Below are 23,744 nucleotides of genomic sequence, written 5' to 3'. Positions count from 1 at the left end.
TACACGTGGTTTGATAGTAGTATTAGAAGAAGTAGTAGGTTACACGTGGTTTGATAGTAGTATTAGAAGTAGTTGTAGATTACCCGTGGTTGGGCAGTAGTAGATAACACGTAGTTGGGTAGTAGTAGATTACACGTAGTTGGGAAGTAGTAGATTACACGTGGTTTGATAGTAGTATTAGAAGAAGTAGTAGGTTACACGTGGTTTGACAGTAGTATTAGAACAAGTAGGTTACACGTGGTTTGATAGTAATATTAGAAGAAGTAGCAGATTACACGGTGTTTGATAGTAGTATTAGAAGTAGTAGTAGGTTACACGTGGTTTGATAGTAGTATTAGAAGAAGTAGTAGATTACACGTGGTTTGATAGTAGTATTAGAAGTAGTAGTAGGTTACACGTGTTTTGATAGTAGTATCAGAAGCAGTTGTAGATTACGCGTGGTTGGGTAGTAGTAGGTTACAAATAGTTGGTGTAGTAGTAGTTTACACGTGGTTGGATAGTAGATTACATGTGGTGGGTAGTAGAAGTAGTGGTATTTATTAGTATTGACGAGGTTTGGAAGTAATTAATGGCATAAGGTTGGGTAGTAGTAGATTACACGTGGTTTGATAGTAGTATTAGAAGAAGTAGTAGGTTACACGTGGTTTGATAGTAGTATTAGAAGTAGTAGTAGATTACACGTGGTTTGATAGTAGTATTAGAAGTAGTTGTAGATTACCCGTGGTTGGGCAGTAGTAGATAACACGTAGTTGGGTAGTAGTAGATTACACGTAGTTGGGAAGTAGTAGATTACACGTGGTTTGATAGTAGTATTAGAAGAAGTAGTAGGTTACACGTGGTTTGACAGTAGTATTAGAAGAAGTAGGTTACACGTGGTTTGATAGTAGTATTAGAAGTAGTAGTAGGTTACACGTGGTTTGATAGTAGTATTAGAAGTACTAGTAGATTACACGTTGTTTGATAGTAGTATTAGAAGTAGTTGTAGATTACCCGTGTTTGGGCAGTAGTAGATAACACGTAGTTGGGTAGTAGTAGATTACACGTAGTTGGGAAGTAGTAGATTACACGTGGTTTGATAGTAGCATTAGAAGTAATTGCAGATTACACGTGCTTTGATAGTAGTATCAGAAGCAGTTGTAGATTACGCGTGGTTGGGTAGTAGTAGGTTACAAAAAGTTGGTGTAGTAGTAGTTTACACGTGGTTGGATAGTAGATTACATGTGGTGGGTAGTAGAAGTAGTGGTATTTATTAGTATTGACGAGGTTTGGAAGTAATTAATGGCATAAGGTTGGGTAGTAGTAGATTACACGAGGTGGCCTAGTTGTCGATGACACGAAGTTGGGGAATTGTGACAGTTAAGTTCACATCCATACAGCGCTTTGGGTACACAATGGTAATGAGCTTGGCATTTTAGGCTGATAACACACATCCGACTTCATCAGGGATCGTATCTAAGCGTCCTACAAGCAGTTGTGATTCTACCCATCCTGTCCATAATGTGACAACAGGCATCTGCAGTTTATTTACTGGTTTATTCATGGAGGACACGTCGAGACTTTAAGAAGAAACGTGACTGTACGAGAAATTGATCCTGGAGGCAAGGTTGATCTTTGGCTATATATTGCAAGATCACCCGCTTGTGTTGAGCATCCAGCGTTTAGGTTTATCACCACTGAAGCTTTACTTGATGCATTTGTGTTATTGAGGAGTTCATCTACTTATGCAGGTATAGTTTTGCTGATGGCACAATATCTGGCACAACATCTGGCCCACAACCCATCAAGTAGTAGGACGTCGTGGGGGAAAGTCTGACACAACTCATCGTGTCGAACATAACCTGTCTAATGGTAGCCACATTCTACAAGACACATCAATATGACATGCGACATAAAGTCAAGGGCTTTTGGTTCGATTCAGGGTTAGCGTTAGGGTTAGGGTTAGAAATGCAACATGAACAGAGTCATTTCTTCTCCGTCGTGGTGAATGGTCTCTTGGGGCTATTTAAAGCATGTATTGAGAACTTTAAGAATAAAACTGGACTGTCGTATTCCAACCTATTATATAGATGGCACATGTGAACAAACAAAAGAAAAACAGTTTTTAAACATTAGGCGATACAACAGATCATTCCACTGACCAGGGATGAAGTGCAGTTCATGTTTATGAATTACAAGTCCAGAAGTAAAACTGCGCGTAGTATGCGTTATCAAGGATTCGCTGGTGAGAACAGACTAGTAATCCTACAATCGATCCACAAAACCAAAAAGAGAATACAAATCAGCGAGTTGTTTTCATATAGTTTTATTCAATGTCAGCTGTTAAATGATACCCACAGCCACTGTTGTGCCCGACTGTTGTTGCAAACTAGTAGTGATACCTGTTTAGTTTGGGGATCTACAGCTATGCATCCATCTACTCCTTTGTGGTATAATGTTCTATCCTACAAAAAAAGACAGAATGTAAGTGTTCAGGAGATGATCATCGTGTTCCAAACATTTTCCGATTGGTGTTCTTGAGTACATTACAAAATTGAGAAATCCTGAGGTCTTCGACTGTTCTAGATCGTAATCAACTTGGCTGGTTACAGCATAGTGACTTCGGACTTAAACATGAAACGCCGTGGTGAAATACGGTTAGAACTCACTTGTAAAAACATTACTAGTTTTATGAAAAAAATATATTACCGTTGAAATATATGGATGTTGTCAACGCCAACAAATGTCTTGCTAAACATACTTCCAGTACTGGTTGCCACAGTATTACTAACGTGTATCATGTGTACTTCCAGTACTGATTGCCACTGCATTACTAACGTCAATCATGTGTACTTCCAGTACTGATTGCCACAATGTTACTAACGTGTATCATGTGTACTTCCAGTACTGATTGCCACAATGTTACTAACGTCAATCATGTGTACTTCCAGTATTGATTGCCACTGCATTAATGACGTGTATCATGTGTACTTCCAGTACTGATTGCCACAGTATTACTAACGTGTATCATGTGTACTTCCAGTACTGACTTCCATAATGTTACTAACGTCAATCATGTGTACTTCCAGTACTGGTTGCCACAGTATTACTAACGTCAATCATGTGTACTTCCAGTACTGATTGCCACAATGTTACTAACGTGTGTCATGTGTACTTCCAGTACTGGTTGCCACAGTATTACTAACGTGTGTCATGTGTACTTCCAGTACTGGTTGCCACAGTATTACTAACGTGTATCATGTGTACTTCCAGTACTGGTTGCCACAGTATTACTAACGTGTATCATGTGTACTTCCAGTACTGGTCGCCGCAGTATTACTAACGTGTATCATGTGTACTTCCAGTACTGGTTGCCACAATGTTACTAACGTCTATGATGTGTACTTCCAGTACTGGTTGCCACAGTATTACTAACGTGTGTAGAGTACATACCATCCTATACTGCCAGTACTGGTTGCCCTGTTGTCCGTGACATCCAGTCATCTTGATTGTGGCGTAGGTCGGGTCCAGCCCAACATCTAGACAGTTGTAGCCAGACCGTAACTCGCCAATTTTAGTTAGATACCACGCCTGAAACAATGATGCCGTCATTGGATTACAGGTTCTCTCTTGACACGTTAAATAATCAGAAGTAAATTGGATTTATTCGATAAATGTCATCGGTAGTAGAACGTTTCTGGAGATATTAAGTGACACTAGTGTGATAATGAACATCCTGATAGTAATCAACTTAAACCGTGCCCGCCCACCCGCCCGCCGCGCTTCAAGTGTGTCCAGGCAACAGCCACCTCCACAGTGACTGGTCAAGGACAATGTTAAGAAGGGACTTTTTTCGCATTGTGGAAATATAACGAATCCAATGTGTCCATGTGGTAACAAACAATTTATCACATATGCATCAGATACTATAGCCATTTAAAAAAAACTACATAATGTTGCAGAAGCAGTGATACCAAATATCCTGTCTCATCACAGCTCTGTGGTAAACTGATAGGAACACTTATATCTCATCTTGGGCATACATGGTTTTTCCCTAACTTCGGGCAAACTTATTTTATCTCATCTAGGACGTCAGTACTACCTTATATCTCACATCTGGCATATACACTGTATATCTCACCTAGGACGCCAGTACTCACTTATATCTCAAATCTGGCATACACACACACAATATTTCTCACCTAGGACGTCAGTACTACCTTATATCTCACATCTGGCATACGCACTGTACCTCTCAACAAGGACGTCAGTACTATCTTATATCTCACATCTGGCATACACACTGTATCTCTCACCTAGGACGTCAGTACTACCTTATATCTCACATCTGGCATACACACTGTACCTCTCAACAAGGACGTCAGTACTACATTATATCTCACATCTGGCATACACACTGTATCTCTCACCTAGGACGTCAGTACTACCTTATATCTCACATCTGGCATAAACACTGTATATCTCACCTAGGACGTCAGTACTACCTTATATCTCACATCTGACACACACACACACACAGTATCTCTCACCTAGGACGTCAGTACTACCTTATATCTCACATCTGGCATACACACTGTACCTCTCACCTAGGACGTCAGTACCACCTTATATCACACATCTGGCATAAACACTGTATCTCTCAACAAGGACGTCAGTACTACCTTATATCTCACAACTGGCATAAACACTATCTCTCACCTAGGACGTCAGTACTACCTTATATCTCACATCTGGCATACACACTGTATCTCTCACCTAGGACGTCAGTACTACCTTATATCTCACATCTGGCATACACACTGTATCTCTCACCTAGGACGTCAGTACTACCTTATATCTCACATCTGGCATACACACTGTATCTCTCACCTAGGACGTCAGTACTACCTTATATCTCACAACTGGCATAAACACTATCTCTCACCTAGGACGCCAGTACTCACTTATATCTCAAATCTGGCATACACACACACAATATTTCTCACCTAGGACGTCAGTACTACCTTATATCTCACATCTGGCATACACACTGTATCTCTCACCTAGGACGTCAGTACTACCTTATATCTCACATCTGGCATACGCACTGTATCTCTCACCTAGGACGTCAGTACTACCTTATATCTCACATCTGGCATACACACTGTATCTCTCACCTAGGACGTCAGTACTACCTTATATCTCACATCTGGCATACACACTGTATCTCTCACCTAGGACGTCAGTACTACCTTCTATCTCACATCTGGCATACACACTGTACCTCTCACCTAGGACGTCAGTACTACCTTCATAAACACTGTATCTCTCACCTAGGACGTCAGTACTACCTTATATCTCACAACTGGCATACACACTATACATCTCACCTAGGACGTCAGTACTACATCCCACATCTGACACACACACATACAGTATCTCTCATCTAGGACGTCAGTACTACCTTATATACCTCCTTAGACGTCATTTCCATTTTATCTCACAATGGGGCATACACACTTCATCTGTTACCTGGGTCGCCAGTACCATGTTATCGTCCTACTTCATATCTGACTGGCGCATACACCTTATCTCTCACTACGCACACACTTTATCTCTCACTTAGCATACACTTTATCTCTCACTTAGCATACACTTTATCTCTCAGTTAGCATACACTTTATCTCTCACTACGCATACACATTTTATCTCTAATTGAATTAAGAATATCTCTCCAAGAACAAACATAGTAACATCATATGTATGGTTATGTTACCTTTCTTGCAAAATGCATGTTTATCTCACATAGAACAAAATGCATATTTCACCTTGGATAAAGACGGTTTAGCTCGAAATATATACGTATTACTCACCTGACACATGCCTTTTTTACGACACTTTGTTAGTTGAACTGCTTTCTTGTGGGCCCTCTTTTCCATTGCATCTAAACAAAATGCCTCCACGCCAGCAGATTGGATCTGTAATCAACACAGGGAGTTACCTAGTTATGTTGAGTTATGTTTTCATGAATCCGAGTTAGATGCTTTAGTGTTGCTGTTACAGCAGTCAGTTTTCGAATGTATGCGGGGGTGAGTTGGGGGTGGTATAGAGCGAGGCTTACCTGAACCAAACTGCAGTATCAGAGAATGTAAACACTAAAAGCCTTTACGATTTTTCACATAGTCTCTTACCGATCGATGTTAAATGACACTTTTTGTGTTGCTAATTTTAACATCGACCGTTAACTCCTAGCTCTGTGCAGTCCCGTATGAGAGCAAGGCATCCTGTGAAGCCCTAACAGCCTACCATAGGCGGCAAAGTTTGGGTTGGGCCGGCCAGCACCAGGGACGGGCTGTGCGCCAATGGCGTCACACCGTGTTTACAGAGGATCAGGATTTTGCCCCTTCGTCACAGATGGCAGAAAACGTTGTTTGCCACGTGGCGGCGAGCTGTATGTCAGGGCAACAATAATATTCTTGACCATGATCGGTATAGGGGCGTTAGTTTCGTGGTGCGGGGCGGTATCATACATGCTGGCGAACTGATTTTGTTATTGTGAAATGACATTTGATTGGCTAGCGGTGTGTTGACGAAATTGTGCCTCCTGTCCTTGTTCCATTCGCGAGACTCATTGGCAGAACTTGCAAGATGACTATGCCAGACCACATCGTGTCCAGGTCGATACCGTTTATTTCCGACGAGAAGGCATGAGGACATTGGACTGGCCCGCTCTGTCCCCTGACATGTCCCCAAAAGAGCATCTGTGGGATGTCCTCGGGCGGAGAGCGTACGCCAGAGACCCGGCACCCTCCAACCTGGTATAGTTTGGGGTAGCTCTTTAGTCGTAATGGCGGGCAATACCAAGGGCATACGCAAGGTAATCAACAGGAGCCGTGCATGTATCGCCCAATGACGATGTGTGTTCATGTATGTCTCTGTACATACTACAGAGAGTGCACATGGTAACGCTTACCTTCAGGCTGATTGGACCTGGTAGCACGATTCAAAATATATTTATTTATAGATATTACATATATATAGAGAGAGATCTGAAAGACTTATCAATGCAGTTAATGTTTTAGTATGATGGGTATATAAGTACTGGTGAGAGAAATGGCACTTTTGCATGTTTCTAGAATATCTTGGGTTTAAAGGGTAATCTGATAATTCGGTTTGGGCGAATTGGTGGATTTGTAGGTATCTAGTCTAGCTTACCCTGGCGGTTACCAGTGAAAGCATTATTCACCCCTCAATGTGACCTAACCGATCCCCGACATACACGGAAGCTGTTCAGCTCCACTGGTCGGGAAGGGCAATGATGACCTTGACTTACAGTTCCTCTCTGTAACGCCTCAGAAGGAAGAAACACTTCGGGGTATATGTTTTTAATGTACCAATCAAAGCTCTGACACTTTAGGTTTCGCCTCAAATCCTGACGTTGTGAAATATCGCCTATGTCCGCCTGAAACATTGTAATAACGTCAGTATCAGATGGTTTACTAAGTATATCATCTAAATACACACAGTGTCGTAGCTAATTGAATCAGCAATAACACAATGGCTTCTACACGTCCCCTGTTATGATAACCACCAGGTCACAGTGGCGGCCCTATCTTCATTGTAGTGAGCTCATACAACAAGCATACCGGGACCAGTACTGAAGTGAAATGGTGTTTAACGTCGCGTCCAAGACTATTGCACTTATATAGTGACGTGCATTCATGGGTGTGCGTGGGCGCTTGTACTGGTTCGACTGATGTCGATTTTGCAGTGTTGGCCGACTGAAATACCATTGCCGCAGTTTAACATGAATACCCTACTCGGACACAGTATACTGACTCCGAGTCGACTTGAACTTGTTTTAGCCCCTTAATACAGAACGCCAGGGAGGGTAACAACAAGTATCATTTAACGTCTTTTGGTTTGACGCGGCCCCGGACCTTTCGCATCCCGGGCGGACGCTCTACCACTAGACCATGGAGGCGGTCGACCCATCTCTACTCGCGGGTGGGGATATAACATCATTCCAGTTCATCAACGTGATATTTTAGATTAGTAAAACTGAATGCAGAATTAATACAGCTGAGATATGCAGTGGAGTCGTTTTCCTGCAGTGGGCAACCATTTGTTGATAAAGTAAGTCTTTGTGATAGAGAACACAAAGCGCAATCAACTAGGCCAGTTTGCCCTCACAGATAGACCCCCATCCAGGGACCACAATCTGAAGACATTGTGACCAGCCGATATCCGTTATAATCGCCGATCACAACATACAAGATACCTCACTAGGAATAGTATGCTTATAACTTTAACTTAACTATATATTCTCATGTGTGGATACATGTTTTCAAAATCATACAGAGATAATTCAGGTTGGGGCCTCATGTGTAAGGTCTAAGCTCTTCTTCGTACCAGTACAATATATTTTTGTGTTAGTTTTCTAGTTTCGTTACAGGAAAAAAATATGTGTTCTAGGGTTTTTTACATTCTATCATGCAAATAGAGCATAAGTCATCTTCACTATATGCAATTAAATACAATGAATTTGATAGTTACACGGTGCTTTTCTGAAAGATATCAAAGCAATTTGACAAATAGTTTTCCGGTTTTGTTTAATTGATTCCCACTTTACAAGAACAATATCAAGTGATAATGCTTGTATTGACAGTTAAATATGAATAACTGTCCTTTTACTGAATTTGACAGGTGTATCTAACACTTTAGTAAATCATATTTAGTTAATTATAAAGACAGTATGTCTCCTTCGGCTTTTCAAATGTTTTCACTAAAATGTATTTACTAAAGAATTTCCTGATATCTAACACCACTTCTGAATCACACGATAAATAAAAGCGACAAAACCTTTCAATGTGTATGAGAAAGCGCTGCACAAGCAGGGTCGATTTTACGATTCTGACTACAAGTAAGCATGTGTTTATGAATCAGTAATAAAAGTGATGATACCAGGTGTTCGCCAATAGGTGAGAGTATATCGTCACAAACACACGCAAAGGCATGTCAATTGTTCACCTGACAAAACACGTGAAAAGAAGGTACAATTTAAAACAGGAAATTGCATCGGACATAATTTTTGTCACTGATGCGTCAAATTTGGACATGTCCTCTGTCTGCTATAAAACCGTTTGAAAGCTTCCTGGGGCCTTAGATGTTGTAACCTTGATCAAATAACTTCTGAGTCGTGTGAGGTTCTTCGAAATCTTGGTTGAATGGACAAGCTTGATTGTACCACTAAAGTATGTTACCATTAAAGAATTGACCTGCTAGATTATTGCTCGATGTAAAGGGAAATGTGAAGTCATCCCTCTTGTCATACAGTCTTGTGGGGAACGTTTTGTCACTCTGAATCTTAATGCATAAATCTAGATATGAAACAGATGAGGCGGTCTCACATACATTTTTCAAACACTTTGGAATTCTGGTAAATTCACCATTTTGTAGATACGTTAGGGACAACTCTATCAACCAGGGCATTCACAATGACAGCTAGACACGTTTGGATCTGTGTCAGTGTAATAGCTACACTGGCCCTTACTAGTTTAGTCCCGATATGTTCGTAATAGATGTCTTTATACTCGTCCAGCCAGATCTCTGCTACTCTCTGCGAGTTACGCTGTATGGTGTTGGCCGCGAAGTGCATTGGCGACGTCCGTCGGAAGATGTGGCCGACCAGAGAACACGGAATGATCTCCAGGGACCCACCACACATCCAGATCTGAGGGGAGACATGGTTAACACTTTGATTATCCACTGAATTATAACAACAACCGAGCTATGTCCCCGCGAGGACACAAGAGTGGGTGTTTCCAAGGTAGAGACAGTTTACCTGTATAGTGACTGCGCTAATTTGAATTTGGCACCGAACGTGAATCATAACATTGCAGTTAGCAAAGATATTGAGTAGAGCGACATTAGTTGAATTCAGTTTCGATCTAAATTAAGGAAACCTCGATACAAGTATATTAACAAAGTATGGCGCTGTATACGCTCCAGCATTGTTATTGTACATCCGACTTTACTCGCACATATTACAGACATTGCCACTTCGTAAGCTGACAAAGTGTTGGCGCCTGAAGCCAACATGAAGCGAGCCTTGCAATCAGTGATGATGCAGAGTGAGTGAGTGAGTGAGTGAGTACGGTTTGACGCCGCTTTCAGACCTATTCCAGCACTATCACGACGGGGGACACCATAGATGGGCTTCACGCATTGATGGTGCAGATACCCAAATGTATGGCATGATGTATAATACATTCGGATTACAGGCTCTTAGTTTATATGTTCTTTTTGTCAAAAAGAAAGTATTTATCAAATGATGCAATTTCTTGTACATGTCTAAAATATCACCTTTTCCAACTTTTCGGGGCAAAAGTTCTCAAATGTTGATAAAATTAGCCATTTACTGATGCTTCTACATGCGAAGTTAGACATTGTCCTGAGACATTCAGTGGACCATCAAAAGAACAATGACATATAAACCTAAAATAGTCAAATATCACAAGACATTTTTAACACAGTAAAACCAGGTGAGCACTCTTCCTCCAAGTCCGTGTGTAATGCAGTGTGCTACCTCAGATTCTCCAGCATGGCCAGCTACCCATCAGTGTCTCACCTTGAATGATAGTTCCATATTTTCTCCACCCCAGAGTTCAAACTGTGGATCATAGGTTCCAAGTTGCTCAAAGAATTGTTTGTTGATCATGAACAGTCCTCCGGCCATGGTCGGAGATCTGGGAGGAGAGTGATCACATTTATGAAGTAGGCGAGTCCTGTCTGGAGCGCTACTTTGCTGTGGTGCAAGAGGAGCACCTTGACTGTATCGTGTCTACATGTTGACAGCAGTCAAGTGAAATGGGAAGTATCTACAGCATTACCTACTGATACAATAATGACAGTCATTCAGTGAATAATATTTTACATCGGAAGTAGTAGCAGCAGAACCTTCAATAACAGTAGAAGTAGTAGTAGTAGTAGTAGTAGTAGAAGAAGAAGAAGTAGTAGAAGTAGTAGTAGTAGTAGTAGCAACGATAGTAGTTGTAGCAGTGGAGGAACCAGATGCAGTAGCAGCAGTAGACGTAGCAGATACAGTAGCAGCAGAAAACGTAGCAGAAACACTGCCAGCAGTAAACGCAGCAGATACAGTGGCAGCAGTAGACGTAGAAGTTACAGTGGCAGCAGTAGACGTAGCAGAAACAGTGGCAGCAGTAGACGTAGCAGATACAGTGGCAGCAGTAGACGTAGCAGATATAGTGGCAGCAGAAGACGTAGACGAAACAGTGGCAGCAGTAATGAAGAAGTAGTAGAAGCAGTAGTAGTAGTAGTAGTAGTAGTAGTAGTAGTAGTAGTAGCAACGATAGCAGTTGTAGCAATGGAGGAACCAGATGCAGTAGCAGCAATAGACGTACCAGATACAGTAGCAGCAGAAAACGTAGCAGAAACACTGCCAGCAGTAAACGTAGCAGATACAGTGGCAGCAGTAGACGTAGAAGTTACAGTGGCAGCAGTAGACGTAGAAGTAACAGTGGCAGCAGTAGACGTAGAAGAAACACTGCCAGCAGTAGACGAAGCAGATACAGTAGCAGCAGTAAACGTAGCAGATACAGTGGCAACAGTAGACGTAGAAGTTACAGTGGCAGCAGTAGACGTAGCAGATACAGTGGCAGCAGTAGACGTAGCAGAAACAGTGGCAGCAGTAGACGAAGCAGATACAGTAGCAGCAGTAGACGTAGCAGATACAGTGGCAGCAGTAGACGTAGCAGATACAGTGGCAACAGTAAACGTAGCAGATACAGTGGCAGCAGTAGACGTAGCAGAAACAGTAGCAGCAGTAGACGTAGCAAAAACAGCAGCAGCAGTAGACGTAGCAGATACAGTGGCAGCAGTAGACGTAGCAGATACAGTAGCAGCAGTAGACGTAGCAGATACAGTAGCAGCAGTAGACGTAGCAGAAACAGTGACAGCAGTAGACGTAGAAGTTACAGTGGCAGCAGTCGACGTAGCAGAAACAGTGTCAGCAGTAGACGTAGAAGTTACAGTGGCAGCAGTCGACGTAGCAGAAACAGTGGCAGCAGTAGACGTAGCAGAAACAGTGGCAGCAGTAGACGTAGCAGAAACAGTGGCAGCAGTAGATGTAGCAGATACAGTAGCAGCAGTAGACGTAATAGATACATCAGTAGCAGTAGACGTAATAGATACATCAGTAGCAGTGGACGTAACAGATACATCAGTAGCAGTGGACGTAATAGATACATCAGTAGCAGTAGACGTAACAGATTCATCAGTAGCAATGGACGTAGTAGTTACAGTAGTAGCAGTGGACGTAGTAGTTACAGTAGTAACAGTACTACCTGACTGGGCTAGTTATGTCTTGTCTGTCCACATTGTCATGTTCAGTGATGGGCTCCCATCTGAAGTTCATGTCCCAGTAGAAGCCCCCCTTTGCAGACACTAGATCCTCCGGTTTATGCTTGAACTCGAATGTGCTATGGTCTATGCTAGGGATTACTGGCCACACCACAACTGTCGGGTCGTGGTGGACTCGTGCAAGTTGTGGCTCCGCCCATCCTGTGTCAAAAAGATTGTTTATTTCTCACATGTAAGACTATTGTACCAGAGGTAAGAGTATCACTTTCATTCTGTGATATAAATCGTTTTTGCCTAAACCATATATGGATACAAACGATTTTATTGATATAAGTCCAACATTTGTATTAAGATTTCTGTACTCGACATACAATAACGAAGTCATGATTACACAATTTCATGATGTCTATGAATATAAAATCTTTTTCGACATCATTTCTAACTCCAATAAGTATTTTAACTGCCGGGCAAATAAAGTAAACACTTGAAAATTGGATTTGACAAACAAATAACAAATGTTATCAAAACGTTACGAGTCGCTGAAACAATCCATTGAACAACTGCCGTATCCATATCAAATACATCATTATTGAATAACCAGTTTGTTTCATTTTAGACACTATCGGAAGTGGGAGTTTACTTTCTTTTGCCCAACAATTTAAGTGAAACAGTTTAAGACGCTCAGAAATATATTTGCAGTAACATTCTAAAGAATATCCGGAAATAAGTTAGTTTCGCTTTAAACATGTTCAATTGATTAATTTGCAAAGTACTGACTTAATGTGGTATACATGGTGAAGTATAACAGTCAAGCACTGAACGCATCATACCAAATATGTGCAATAATATTAACTTTTCCTTTGATAAAAAAAAGTCAGCATGAGTCGATAAAAGCTTAAATATCATTATGATGTTGAATATGTAGATCCGAGCATTCATTGTTTGATAGGTTCCTGAATATTTGCTACTCTTTAAGGATTATTTCAACTTGTCTATGAGTACAACAACAGTGTCACGACACTGTGGCTCATCCGGATGTGTAGTCAACAGTTTAAAATAGTAAAAGTAAGACAATGACTTTACAAAAGATTTCCAAATATTTTCTGCATGGATAAATAATGAGGACTAATTGACGAGTAACTACATTTTATCAATATTTCTTAAGCCTCAACATAAAAAACAAACATTTTTCACATTTTTCTATTTTTAAATGTAGCTTATTTATGTTGCTGATTTAATCCCTTCTAACATATTATGGCGATACACATTTACGTTCACAATATTTAGACACAAAAACATCGTCTGTGGCTATCGAAATTAAAAAATGCCTTGCTTGGAGCCTTAAGTCTTCTTATAACCCTTATCGTTGATATAATAGGTTCCCCGAAGTCGTGGGTCGTTTGCTCATATTTGGACTGTTGGACTGTTGGGAAATTTGCGTTTATAAATATACTAACAATGAAACCGTGGAATTTGAAAAACATGTGATGTCATCATAAGTAATTATAATATACTACCCACAACTAACTAAACGCCTTACAAATTTAATCATATTTTGAACATTAATGGCTGGGTAATAGTTGTTAATAGTTAAGAATTTTCAATATTGCTGCCTTTGTACTTTTTACCTCTGATAATTGGTTTGAACAAAAAGGTAAAATTGCAGCTTCACTGGTCCAGTAAAGTTGTTTTTTTTTGTCAGAGAACGTTCACAAAACGAATTAAGAGCATGATCAGGATGAAGTGCAAAAAAGATATCACGGTAATTTATAATATAGCAAAATAAAATACAGCAAAATATAGCAGTATAAATGTGCTACTAATGACAATTAGCAAAACATATTTTGTATTTCCTTTTGAAACCAAATGAAGTAACTGCCACAAACAGGTTTTTAATATGGCTGCCGTGACCGCAATATTGAAAATCGGAACAACACCTAATAAACAAATTGGGGTGACATCATTGGCGGGGACAACTATGTCAAGTTTCATCGGCGATAAGGGTTTCGAAGAAGATGTTAACGGCGGACAGGCCAAAGTTACAAGTAAATAGTGACATGTGAGTAGCAGTTGTTGGCACAGGAGTATGTATAATATAGTAAATCAACTGCAAACTGCAGAAATTGACCCAAACTGATATATTGAGTATGAATAAGCGGAATCTCTAAAGAGACGAAAGATACTTGAAAACATCAATTACATCAACGAATAATTTAATTTTCGTTAAGTTACAAGGCTGTGGCTTCCTGTTCGTGGGGACGATGGGACTTAGCAGCGCTTCGCATTACTGATATACCTGGAAATATTGTCACATCTTAGGTTTCGGTGCGTATTATAACCCAAATATTGGCATGCTTCTTCTTTGTTATGATACCTCAACCATTTCCTCGGTACATCGGTAAATTCACAGGCACATACCCATCACACATTCGCAATGCGAGTCAAGGAAAGTTAGAACTTCCGCCTTGGCGACTTCCGTCCCCATCAGCCTCGCTCTCACTAGCCCCTCCCTCTTGGGTGAGCGAATGACCTTGATCTTTGGCAACTTGGCGACATATGTGTCCAAATCCTTTTTCAGATGAACTATAATAACGACACAATGGCTTGTATAACACTCGTGTTATCAAAAACCTTTTATTGAGCATTCGACAAAATAGTTTACAGCATGCAGGTCGTGTGAGTAGTATATCATCTCAGTAAGGGCTCTATTTATAATGATTTGGTTAAGTTGCGTTTTTTTAGTCGGAGGGCAAAGTAAAACAATAATTTTGAAAACATTGTTTAAATCATCTCATATACAATACTTTTAAAACCCAGAGAGGTTTAGCTCTACTTACCCATGGTAGAGGCGTCATCAACAAGGATTATTTCTTCCAGTAAGCGCGGATGTGTCGTCTTCAATACGCTGTGAACGGTCCGCAAAAGCGTCGACCAAGCCTCGTTGTGAAAACAGATTATTACGCTCATTCTTGGAAGTGACCATGAATAAGACTGACTTCTGCACCTGGTGATGACAAAGAGTGTTGTGTGGTGTACCCTCCAATATCATAGAAATTTACATATAACCAGTATTACATTACACATTACTATAAAACCCATTTCTAATCCTGTAAGATTCATTCATCAACACTGCTTATTGCCATCTAAAACGATAGTCACAGTGCTACCTTTCAAAACTATAAGATATAATACTACCAAGCAGTAATGTCATATCTTATCATTTTAACAAAGATACACATAACACATATAAGATGCAAGACCACTAACAAGAATGCCTATTCGTGCAGCATTCTTAGCGCTAAGATTGTCGTAAAGGATGTTGTTGCAAAACAAATCTTAGCTGATCAATTCTCAAGGCTGCCATATGTTAAGTCTACAACACTAAAAGACAGGACAGGACCTATCCTACATGTAGGCATTTCTCTCATTAAGGATTCATGATAATATTATGTAGATGCAGACCCAAATACGTGCCAGGGAGGGAACGGGCGCCAGATTCCATCACTAGATGAATGCTAATGGAGACAGAAACCATCATATCCCTGGTTAATGGATCAGTGTGCACTCCATTTTCATTCTCAGCTCCATTTGGGAGTATTCAGACATAATAGCTTTGTGATATCGTGGTGTGCCTCCGGAATACAAAAAATCCTCGATCATATCTTGAACGCATCTGTGCCGGGTGCTATGTTTGTACGAGACAGGGATGGAGATACAGGCGATGGCAATACATGTACTGTTCATCATATACTATGAGAACAACTTTAGATGCATTTCGATTTTTCATTCACCAATTAAACTGTTGTTTTGGTATTGGTGAAAATGTCTCAACTCACAGTGGGTGCCTGAGGTCAGGCAGGTCCCTGCTTAGTGGTATTCTATCACTGACAAACTGGTTGAAGGTGTTGTCTGACCACCCCTTATCGTACAGCTCCTTCTCCTCGGGAGACAGTTTTTCAGGGTCTATGATCACTGGCGCTCCCATGAACCCTGACAAGACATAAAGATGCATTTGTACATGGGTGTGCTTAGGAGGATGACAGGAGACACCAGAGAGTGGCGTTGTGTTTTAACTGAGTTAGTGACCTAACAAGCAGCGCAAGGAGGGTCTTGGTCGACTTGACATGAACCTGCAGCCCACAGCTTTGTGTTACTCACACTTATCGGCTAATACAAAGACAAAGAAGAAAATATCAATAGTGCTTTTGCATAGTCACATAGGTCTGCAACCTGACAACATTACAGTACATTATGAACGATGTTAAACCAACATCGGGGCTCCAAGGCCTGAAATGATTCCGACACACACGACCGCCCAGTTCCACAGTAAGCTTACATATGTTTGCCTGTTTGGTCGAGGTTTGTATCAGGAATAGTGGATCTGGCGTTTATTAAGAATATAGATTTTGCTACTCAACCTCAAATTCCCTAACTAGTTTCACCCCCCCTCCCCCTTCCTGGACCACCCTGAACTACTGTTACGCAAGCTAGTTTACCCTATACGTCCAATACCTGTCCAATACCTGGTGGTGTCACTTGAGCACTGTCATCGTTGTAGGTGTTGTCGTAAGCGGCATCTCCATGTACGATGGATTTCAGATTCTTCGCCTCCAACTGTCTCACCCCGGCTCGGATTGGCTTTTGCTTTTTCTTTTGTAAACTCAAGTCCTGTACTTGATTGAGTAATACCTTTGCAAGAATGTCATTTCTCATTGGTTTCTCCTCAGCATGCTCTGCATTTTCCGTTCTAACGGCCAACACCTTCTGACCTTTGATATTCAATTCTACTGATTTCATTCTTAAAAGTTCGAGTTCCCGTGTGCCTGTGTCGTCAATGAGGCGAAGTAAATGAAATGATATAATAAATGTGTACACAATAACAAAAAGGCCAATGACCTTCACTTCCTTCCATCTGAGTGAAATGATGTGCATGTTTTGCTGCGTGGAACTTTCTCCCACAACACGTTTGAGAAGACACTGAAAGGATAAAGTCCGTGCATGTATTCATTTTTAGTACTTTAATGAACTGCTACACGTTAACATAAAACATTGGATAACAAGCAATAACAGTAAGAATGAAGGGATATAGATGAATCGTGTGAACTAAAGCAAGGGATTTTGGTATGATATTGTCACCCTTGTAGATATATTAACCACCCACCCAACCCAAATAATGAATGATAGATTCTATTCAATCGAGGACACATACTTATTAGTTTGCTGCAAAACCAGAATATTTGGAAAAAGGTAGGTCTATATTCGTTTAGCTCGCCTGGCCAATATACAGGTTATGATAACCTTTTAAACAAATAGGTCAGACCCCACTTCACAACATAATTGGCGTTAGTCAGAATCATATCTGCTACCAACGATGTTTTTTGGTAGTGTAAGACTCAAGTCTCTGGTCACGAAGCTGACTGGAGGTTGTTCTAAAGAATCAGGAACTGAGTTATATGACGTTAGCTGACTGGTACCTCAGTAAGATAATGTTAGGTGACTGGTACCTCAATAAGGTGATGTTAGGTGACTGGTACCTCAGTGAGGTGATGTTTGCTGACTGGTACCTCAGTGAGGTGATGTTAGCTGACTGGTACCTCAGTGAGGTGATGTTAGCTGACTGGTACCTCAGTGAGGTGATGTTTGCTGACTGGTACCTCAGTGAGGTGATGTTTGCTGACTGGTACCTCAGTGAGGTGATGTTAGCTGACTGGTACCTCAGTGAGGTGATTTTAGCTGACTGGTACCTCAGTGAGGTGATGTTTGCTGACTGGTACCTCAGTGAGGTGATGTTTGCTGACTGGTACCTCAGTGAGGTGATGTTAGCTGACTGGTACCTCAGTGAGGTGATGTTTGCTGACTGGTACCTTAATGGGGTGATGTTAGCTGACTGGTACTTCAGTGAGAGGATGTTAGCTGGCTGGTGCCTCAGTGAGGTGATGTTAGCTGACTGGTACCTCAGTGAGGTGATGTTAGCTTACTGGTACCTCAGTGGTGTGATGTAAGCTGACTGGTACCTCAGTGGTGTGATGTTAGCTGACTGTTACCTGATTAAGCTGATGTTAGGTGACTGGTACCTCAGTGAGGTGATGTTAGCTGACTGGTAACTCTGAAAGGTGATGTTAGCTGACTGGTAACTCTGAAAGGTGATGTTAGCTGACTGGTAACTCTGAAAGGTGATGTTAGCTGACTGTTACCTGAGTAAGGTGATGTTAGCTGACTGGTACCTCAGTGGTGTGATGTTAGCTGACTGGTATCTCTGTAAGGTGATGTTAGCTGACTGGTACCTCTGTAAGGTGATGTTAGCTGACGGGTTCCTCAGTGGTGATATGTTTGCTGACGGGTTCCTCAGTGGTGATATGTTTGCTGACTGGTACCTCTGTAAGGTGATGTTTGCTGACTAGTACCTCGGTGAGGTGATGATAGCTGACTGGTGCCTCAGCGAGGTGATGTTAGCTGACTGGTACCTCTGTAAGGTGATGTTGCTATCAGTAGATTACTGAGATGCGGGAACGTTAGTGTTTCAAGTTGATCACTTGATTGATCAGTGTTGGAATGCAAATGGTTCCTCCGGTATGCTCTGAAAATGAACCCTTGATTGATTGTCTAATTTGTTATCATGGAAACTAGAGAAAAAAAGTAGAAATCCTAAAATCCCTTGATATTTTGTGCGGTCTTTGAGTTATTTCTCCATACCAAAATCAGACACTCACGTTATGCTCAAATTGTTCTCATGTAAAAGACACTTTTCAGAAATCCCTCAACACAAAAAGGTAGCAGTTTAGTGTATGTCCGAAGGTAGGCAAAGCTTTGTGATAAAATATTGAAAAGTTCTCAGTGATGTTCCGGAATCCAAACGTGACCTATTCCAATATTCCCTACCTTTTCATGGTGTGGGATAATAATAACAAGCATCCAAGAAATGCGGATTATCTGTTGACAATAATGCATGCACAGCACACTTTCTTGTTGCCATAAAAATCATCATTTAGGATCTATTGTTTGATGAGTGAGTGAGTTGTATTAGGTCCTGGCAACTGATGTGGATGTGATGTGCCTACAAGCACAAGGTTGGTAGGCCAAGGGTCATAATACGGCGAATCTGGGATTGGAGAACAACATGAAACAAATGACGTGATATTGCTGAAATTATCAAAGCTCAGGCTCCGCAATTGACAATGGTCTGTCAGACCATATCTGTGATAACCCAAGCCACATTTTGTGTCTCCTCTCCAGTATAACTACATCCTAATCTACTCAACTGTATAAACACTGCCTCATACCTGTATATTTACTTGTCAACCATACTCTGCAAAACCCTTGCTCGACAACGGTGTTAGAACCCTAAACCGAACCGTCGCTCCCAATTTTAATAAAGCAGTTGTTCATCCATATATCTTATAACTTGTTTGATAGGCATTACTTAGAATATCCTTACTTCACTGAAGTAATATTTCTGTGTGTTATTTTCTATGAAATACAGAAATATTTTATGCAGTTAAATTCGGCTATTACTTTAACATAAACATGCAGCACCCAATCATACAAAATAGCTACAAATCCCTCAGTATAAATAAAGGAAGTGCATTTTGATATTTATTTGCGAGGTGGTGGTCCTTCATTATTTTAAGTGGGGGGCTCAAACGTTAACCTGGTCATCTGATTAATCCATGGTATTCGAACTTGTTTATTGAGACATTGTATAATAAATACTAATTTACACATCAAATATTGAATATAAAATAAAATTATATAAATATGAAACAAAACGGTCAATAAAATAGTAAAACCCAAAGACTTGCCAACTTGTATCGAAATACTCGATATCTAAAGCCCAGTAAGAATTTTGAATTAAGCAACGAATATTCCTTCTGCCTTACATTTGTGTAAAGCAAAATACAAATCACAAAACTGCAAAGTGTATTTTCTAAAGTATTCTGGAGAGCAGCTGCAGTGACCATCAAGTGATGCTGACCACTGTTTTTGCTACTGTCATATTTGGATGTCAGTGTGTATATTACATCCTATTATGATTATGAGCTTAAGTAACATTGTGCTCAACCTCACTCAGTATAGACTTCCTAAACAACTTTCGAAGCATTGTGATAATGGACCACTGAGAGACTTAAGGGAGTTAGGCAAATTGACTTACACAACTGTCTAGAGACTGCAGGAATCACTGAGTAATAATTTCCAATTCTAGGCCCACGGATGTCTGTATCAGTAATATTCCAGCCATATGACGGCGGTCCGTAAACATCGAGTCTGAGCCAGACAATATATTGATTGATATCATAAGCATCTATATACGTGATTGGGATACGATGGCACACATCAACCAAGTCAGCTGGCCTGACCACCCGATCCCTTCCGTCGCCTGTTACAAGTATGGGTGGTGGGAGGCTGTATCAGGCTGCCCTACACCAAGCAGCTGTTGTGCTGTAAGACTGACGGTCTCACTTTAGAACGTATACAGAACACAAAGGGTAATCGAGGGCTTAATCCGGGTGTATCTAATAGACACTCAACGCTTTCACCATAAGCCCCGTTCAACAAAGCGATGTTATTGTAAATCAATGTGGAAGTATGGGATTTACCTTAGTCACTGAACGGGGCCCAGGTCACATTTTCGAACGAAACGACTCAGAGAAACCGACCGAAGGCAGAATGAATGCGACACGTGATGCCAAACGCTGGGCAGTATGTACATTAATAATAAAAAAAACCTTTCCAAATGAATAGGGAAAATAGTAAACGTTAGCCTTAATTTGCCGATCTCTAACTGAAGTATGAATTAATACGACGACAAATGTGAAAGTTTTTTTCTGGTTTGTGGAAGCCAACAGCCTGGCAACATGTGTGTGGCAATTCCTGTATTCTTACCAAATTCTTTCTAACTCTGTGGCACACCGTCCGATATCGTCTTGGCACAGACTCATATGTAAACCTTCAAAACACTTAAGTTTGTTGTTGCACCTTACACTATGTAAGTATTGGTGATTGCTATACGACGTAGTGATACGCCAAGCATACTATATAGCATTCCTCTGTCCCATTTGAAGTACTGGGTGTCTGACGAGGCGCGTGGCAACATTGTTGACATTTTTGCACGATAAAAACAAAACAATTCAGTTTCAGTCGTTGGCATTTGAGTGGTTCAACGAACAACTGCATGTTGATTCACACACGCTCACCTAGAGGTGCGCCATGAAATATATCCTTCTATATCACGCAAGTGTAGCTTATATTATTTGCACTTCTTTGCTGTTAACTGTCGTAGGGAAAATTATGAGATCAAAATGGGATACTGAGTCAGCCGTCCCCGTATTAAACCGACGTCCAGACGATTACTGAGAACGGCATTAACGTGAAACACGTGTATTCATGGCTTTACCAGCAAGGGGGAATCGTGTCATGCATATTCTTCTAGAGTAGGTATGCAACAATTCACCGATATATGTTTCTCGCATCAAACATAGTGATGAATATTGATTAAAAGGTCGGCGGCAACTCCTAGACGTACACGTTGCAACTGCGTCACTGGCGCGTCCAGACCAGCTCCAGTGGCACGGTCTATAGTTCATGTAGGTTTTGATATACGACATGCAACATGAGAACAGTAAGTTTTTACAAAATCGGAATAACTGTTGGAGGAAACACAGGTACTTACTGTGCGAGGGAAGTAGAGACTCCTTTATGTAGAAATGATATCAGCCACCGAGCAGGGTTATAATGAAGTCAATATAGATGGCAACAGCCTGCGGGCGTTCTTTAGTGCACGTATCGACTCCTGGTGTTGGGACTGTTTGACAGAGTGAGACGACGCCTATTGAGCTATTTCAATTCAGTTCTCATAGCATGCGTGTGGACATTTCAACATGCAGTTTGACTATTGAAATACGTTGTGAAACGTTGACATTATTGTTAGGCATGTTGTGTGTTTATGTAACATATTACCAATAAAACTACTAATATCAGTCATTTTAACATAATAGACAAATTCAATGCAATTGTTCCATTGTTGTAATAGTTCCGGTTATTACAGTAGGACGTTATACGAACGTGACAAGGAAGTCAACATGATATTATCCATTCTTCAATACGTGTCAAATGAGATTTCAAGCGACATTTATTGGAGCTATTTTGTTCCTTAAAAAAGAATTAACCCTTTGATCGTAGGTTGTTCCCTAATCTGCATACAATAATATATTTAGATTCGACGTTTCCACGATATACGTCTTTTCCGCTGATCGATAGGATGGTTACGTTACCGCGAAACTGTCGTTCATAAACGGGTAACACTAAAAGACGTTCTTACCTTTTTCACGTGACTTGAAATGACGTTAACAATGACAGTCTACTTCTGCATTCCAGGCCAAACCGCGGTGGAGTCCCTACCCTGAATAAATTCAGAACCGCTGTTTATTTTCACATACATACTATTATCTTGTTTGTTTTTTGTTTGTTTTGTTTGCTTTTGTTGTTGTTGTTGTTGTTGTTATGTTTGTTTTTGTTTCTTGGAAGTGTGTTTGTGTGTTACGTTTCAGAGGGTTTGACTGAGTATCCGTGATAGAATATTCCCCATTCCAGTGAACATATAGTTTCCGATGGTCACTGAAACTCACCAGCATTCTGTATTTATGTAATACTAGGAAATTACTTCCGATTCGGCAAATCTTTATAAGTGAGTTTAAATTACGACTCACGCCTAAATGCCCTTCTGTCGCGTTGATTGTGACGGCCATTTGACGTCGTGTAGCTGAAGTCACTGTATTACGACGCACGATCACTATGACTACCTGAGGCATTTGTTAGATAGAATTGCTTATCTGTCAGTGATATTATTCAAATCTATTTATTGTAACCACACTACAAAAGATGTTACTGTGAGGCATTGTGAAAACACAGACGCTCATATTTTCGTTCGCTTTGAAGAAAGATTACATCCACGAGACAAATGGTAGTCATATGTCTGTCATTGGAAGTTAAGCGAGCCTTCACTGAGTGACGGCTAGTCATTGTCAAAGTGAACTCCAAGGAATAGAGAGTGGATTATTATGTGCATTTGTCTTGCGTTAACAAGCAGCATGAGAAATATATTTGTGTTAATAATGCTGTTCTTATAATAATAATTTCACGTGTTGTATGGTATTGTTTACGTAATACAAATATCAGTGTTCAAGTATTCATTAAAATACTACGTATTATTATACGTCACAATAGTAACTGCAGTGTTGACGGTTTGTTTAGTATGGGATTGCCTAAAAGTCGGGCCAAGAAAAATCGGGCCGGGCCGGGCCAGCGGGTAATACTAAAAATGGATTGCAGAATAATAAAACGAAACGCTTATATCTAGGCAGATCTCAAATGTCCACAAACGTATAGTTTTG

The 23,744-nt window shown here is 40.7% G+C and overlaps 2 protein-coding genes across 7 annotated transcripts; one reads left to right on the top strand and one right to left on the bottom strand.

Moving 5' to 3' along the window:
- Positions 1–2,286: 2,286 nt before the first annotated feature.
- Positions 2,287–22,093, bottom strand: LOC139470376 (polypeptide N-acetylgalactosaminyltransferase 5-like). Of its 6 annotated transcripts, none has more exons than XM_071252789.1 (13): positions 22,025–22,093; positions 18,552–18,934; positions 16,881–17,334; positions 16,194–16,347; positions 15,195–15,361; positions 14,776–14,940; positions 12,342–12,558; positions 10,607–10,724; positions 9,530–9,709; positions 7,310–7,438; positions 5,850–5,954; positions 3,430–3,567; positions 2,287–2,441 (listed from the first exon to the last, which is right to left on the bottom strand). In XM_071252789.1, the coding sequence occupies exons 3-13, from the start codon at positions 17,287–17,289 to the stop codon at positions 2,313–2,315; spliced, it is 1,911 nt and encodes a 636-aa protein (XP_071108890.1). In that variant the 5' UTR covers positions 17,290–17,334; positions 18,552–18,934; positions 22,025–22,093; the 3' UTR covers positions 2,287–2,312. The 6 variants fall into 6 exon arrangements, with proteins under 6 accessions (XP_071108890.1, XP_071108891.1, XP_071108893.1 ...); XM_071252790.1 differs by having other exon boundaries at positions 18,642–18,934; XM_071252792.1 differs by lacking the exon at positions 22,025–22,093 and adding an exon at positions 21,238–21,365.
- LOC139470053 (uncharacterized) lies at positions 17,844–18,359 on the top strand. Its single transcript, XM_071252341.1, has one exon. It carries the CDS (start codon positions 17,844–17,846, stop codon positions 18,357–18,359), a length of 516 nt encoding a protein of 171 aa, XP_071108442.1.
- Positions 22,094–23,744: the final 1,651 nt, after the last annotated feature.

Source organism: Haliotis cracherodii, unplaced genomic scaffold (genome assembly GCF_022045235.1).
Source record: "Haliotis cracherodii isolate W230 unplaced genomic scaffold, xgHalCrac1.p SCAF_20, whole genome shotgun sequence".
In the NCBI taxonomy this organism is placed as follows: domain Eukaryota; kingdom Metazoa; phylum Mollusca; class Gastropoda; order Lepetellida; family Haliotidae; genus Haliotis; species Haliotis cracherodii.
Note: the sequence above shows the minus strand (reverse complement) of the source record. Positions and strands in the feature narration are given on the sequence as shown.